The sequence below is a fragment of the Cupressus sempervirens genome, chromosome 3, assembly GCF_028749045.1.
Source record: "Cupressus sempervirens isolate cs-2001-9-10 chromosome 3, ASM2874904v1, whole genome shotgun sequence".
Lineage (NCBI taxonomy): Eukaryota > Viridiplantae > Streptophyta > Pinopsida > Cupressales > Cupressaceae > Cupressus > Cupressus sempervirens.
The window spans coordinates 735,171,295-735,174,527 of record NC_143120.1 but is presented as its reverse complement, the minus strand read 5'-3'; the positions used below and the strand labels follow the sequence as shown (position 1 = coordinate 735,174,527).

At 35.8% G+C, this 3,233-nt stretch overlaps 1 protein-coding gene across 1 annotated transcript; it reads right to left on the bottom strand.

Annotated features, from left to right (window-relative positions):
* Positions 1-1,441: 1,441 nt before the first annotated feature.
* LOC149568901 (putative germin-like protein 2-3) lies at positions 1,442-2,190 on the bottom strand. Its single transcript, XM_089816803.1, has 2 exons — positions 2,055-2,190; positions 1,442-1,965 (listed from the first exon to the last, which is right to left on the bottom strand). The coding sequence occupies exons 1-2, from the start codon at positions 2,188-2,190 to the stop codon at positions 1,442-1,444; spliced, it is 660 nt and encodes a 219-aa protein (XP_089672929.1).
* Positions 2,191-3,233: the final 1,043 nt, after the last annotated feature.

The following is a 3,233-nucleotide window of genomic DNA, read 5'->3' as shown; positions in this document are numbered from 1 at the left end:
TAGATTGCTAACCTTAACACTTACATTTTTTTACAAAATACTTATGTAAGATGCCTAAATGTCATTGATTGAGTAACCCCCACTCCACAATCTAATTTTTCCATAAGGTTAGATTTAAGTATGTACTCACCTTGTTAAATTCTATGTTGCAACATTTTCGATGATGTGCTCTACAACTTTACCTTGTCTTTTTTTGCATCATCTTTGTAGGATTACATGGCATATCTACAGAGAGGGAAATTTTTCTTAGTTTATTGAGAATATAATTGACTATGATGAAAAATTGTCATCTTAATTTGACATATCATGGTTAGTGAGATGGGATTGAATTGGTGGTATCGGTGTCAAAGTTAATGAAGATGTTATTATGAAGGTCACTGATTTCCCTATGAATTGATGGAAATGGAAAAAGTAGAGTAAGTTATTGTGAAAGTCACTAGTCTCCTTATTAATTATTAATAATTTATCAATAATTATTATATAAAATTAGAACTAAATTTTTTAAAATTAAAAGTCATAGACAAAAGGTGATAATTAAAATTTTAAGGTAGATATAATTTGATATAATATATGACATTTTAGATTTATTCTAGAATTTTTTTTTAACACAATTTTTACTACACCCTAAATCCATTTTAATTTATTTTGTACTAGGACTTGTACCGAGAGGGGGTTACAATGTTTACGTCATTTATTTAACTTATATAGGCTAACATGTAAACCTCAACATAACATTAGGTCAATAGAGAAGCCAAGAAATTTATAACATATCTTAATCAAAGGCTTATTGAGTTGCTAATATGATAAAGTCATTAAATCAAAGCATTATATATTTGAATAATTGGTGGATAGTGACAAGCTTAATGGAGAATAACTATCATTTTTCATTCAATACTTAATCACTAATAATTAATTTTTTAAATTTAACTATTATTGCTTGATTTTTTACTGTTGTTATATCCACTCATGGAGTGGTTGTTTTTCCATTTATTTATAGAGGAAAACCTTTGATTGTGAATGCGATCATTTGCAAGTGGCAAATGAATCTTCATGTCAATTTATATTGAGGGATAAGTGAGATATTCTTTGTAATATGACAAAGGAATTAGAGGAAGCCATGATTGTAACATATGAATTAAATTATTTCAATTTAAAGTTCTCAAAGATAACTAAAACTCAAGATGAAGTTGCTATAGGCAATACAAAAGAACTAATAGATATATGAGATTTAGACATTTCAGAACATTTATGAGAAATGCCCTTGAATCAATTTTAAAACAGAATAAAATAATCTACTACATTACATTTTCCTGTATTGTTGTTCCCTATCCACGAGAATAAAGAGGGTTCTAGTGTTGTGTTATTTATTGAATAGATCGGATGATGCAACGAATTGAGTTGAGCATTGAGCATTGAGCATTGAGCATTGAGCACGGGAATGCTATGCGAATTGCTTCTGAATGTAATCCACGAGTTGTTGGGTGATGCGGAAGGCCTTGCTGAGCACGGAATCGGGGAGAGGGGGGTTCGCGCCAAAGAGAGAATTGGCGATTGTCGGGAGCTGGCTGCTCAAAGCAGCGATGGCCACCGCATTCTCTTTCCCCACATTCTGCTGGAAATGCACGAGCGCCTTGGGGAAGACGAACACGTCTCCCTTCTCCAACGTCTTGCTGAAGAAGGTGTTGTTGGTGTCGATAAACCCTACAAAGAGCTCGCCTTCCGCTAGAAAGAGAACCTCGGTGGCTCTGGGGTGGGTGTGAGGAGGATTAATTCCACCCACTGCGAAGTCGATGCGGACCAGAGATATTCCCAACGTGTTCAGCCCCGGTATCTGCATTACGTTGGCAGGGGTCACGTTGGAGTCAACTGCATTGTCGGTGTTCCCCGCCTCTGTCAGCCCCCTGAAGAAGAAGTCCTCTGCCGATACATCCTTGGGCTCTTTGCAAACGAACCCGTTCACCTTAACTGATCAATACAATTTGGTACTGTTTGCCCTAGTTATAATCACACCAATCATTAATAATCACATAAACAATTAATATTGCTGCATTCACCTTCGCTGTCCAGGACTGCGACGCAGAAATCTTGCAAGGGATCGGCATCCGCCGCCATCACATCTTCACTGTAACAACACATCAACAGGAAGAGTCTCAACGACAATTGCAAGCAAATCATCATTCCCTTCGCCATTTTATGTCGATGGAGAGTCTCAAACAGAAGAGCAATGCGTGATTCAGACCAGATATGAATGTGTGATTGGATTGTGTGTTACATGTCTCCTCTTATAATACAATACCAGAAAGTACTTGCGAGGACCAATTCCTGCACATGCAATTGCTTACTTTTAATACACTACCAGAAATGGTTCCAATGTGTAATTATAATTTGACAGGACCAATTCTTTTTTCACACACTCGTTAATTATAATATATTTACAGAATTGGTGCTCTTTGATGAATTAAAAACAGCAGCACAAAGAATTAAAAAAACAGAGCTTAAAAAACAGAGCAGCAAAACTCAAACATATCAAAGAGCTATAAAGTTTTTTTTCATGTTATTACAGCTGAGAGGAATGCTCTATTTATAGAGCTCATACATATTTCTAGAGGGTTCTTGAGAAGCTTCAAGAAAGGAAGCACTCTAGAGATTTCTACATAATTTTAAATTCAAATTTTGCACAAAGAGAGAGGCTCCAAGAAGCAAGTAGAAAGTTCTGGACTGTGCATTAAATGCCCAGCTACTATAATAAACATTATTTTTAACACCCCCCCATAATGTTTATTTGGAGAGAGTAGGAACATCTTTGAGCTGCAATAGATCTCTAAATTTCGTAGATTTTACGATAGACAATGCTTTTGTAAATATATCAGCAAGTTGATCTTCTGTTCCGCAAAATTGAAGCTCCACCTCTTGTCTTTCAATTAGATCTCGAACAAAATGATGATGCACTTCTATATGCTTGGACCTTGCATGATATACCGGATTTTTTGCTAGCTTGATAGTACTTTGATTATCACAAAATATTGTTGTTGGAGAGTCTTGTGGATGATGCAATTCTTCAAGTAACCTCCTAAGCCATAATGCTTCTTGAGACGCCTTTGATAAACCAATATATTCAGCTTCTGTAGATGAGAGTGACACTGTTGATTGCTTCTTGCTACTCCACGAAATTGGTCCCGATCCAAGATGGAAGATATATCCTGAAGTTGACTTTCTATCATCAATGTCACCTG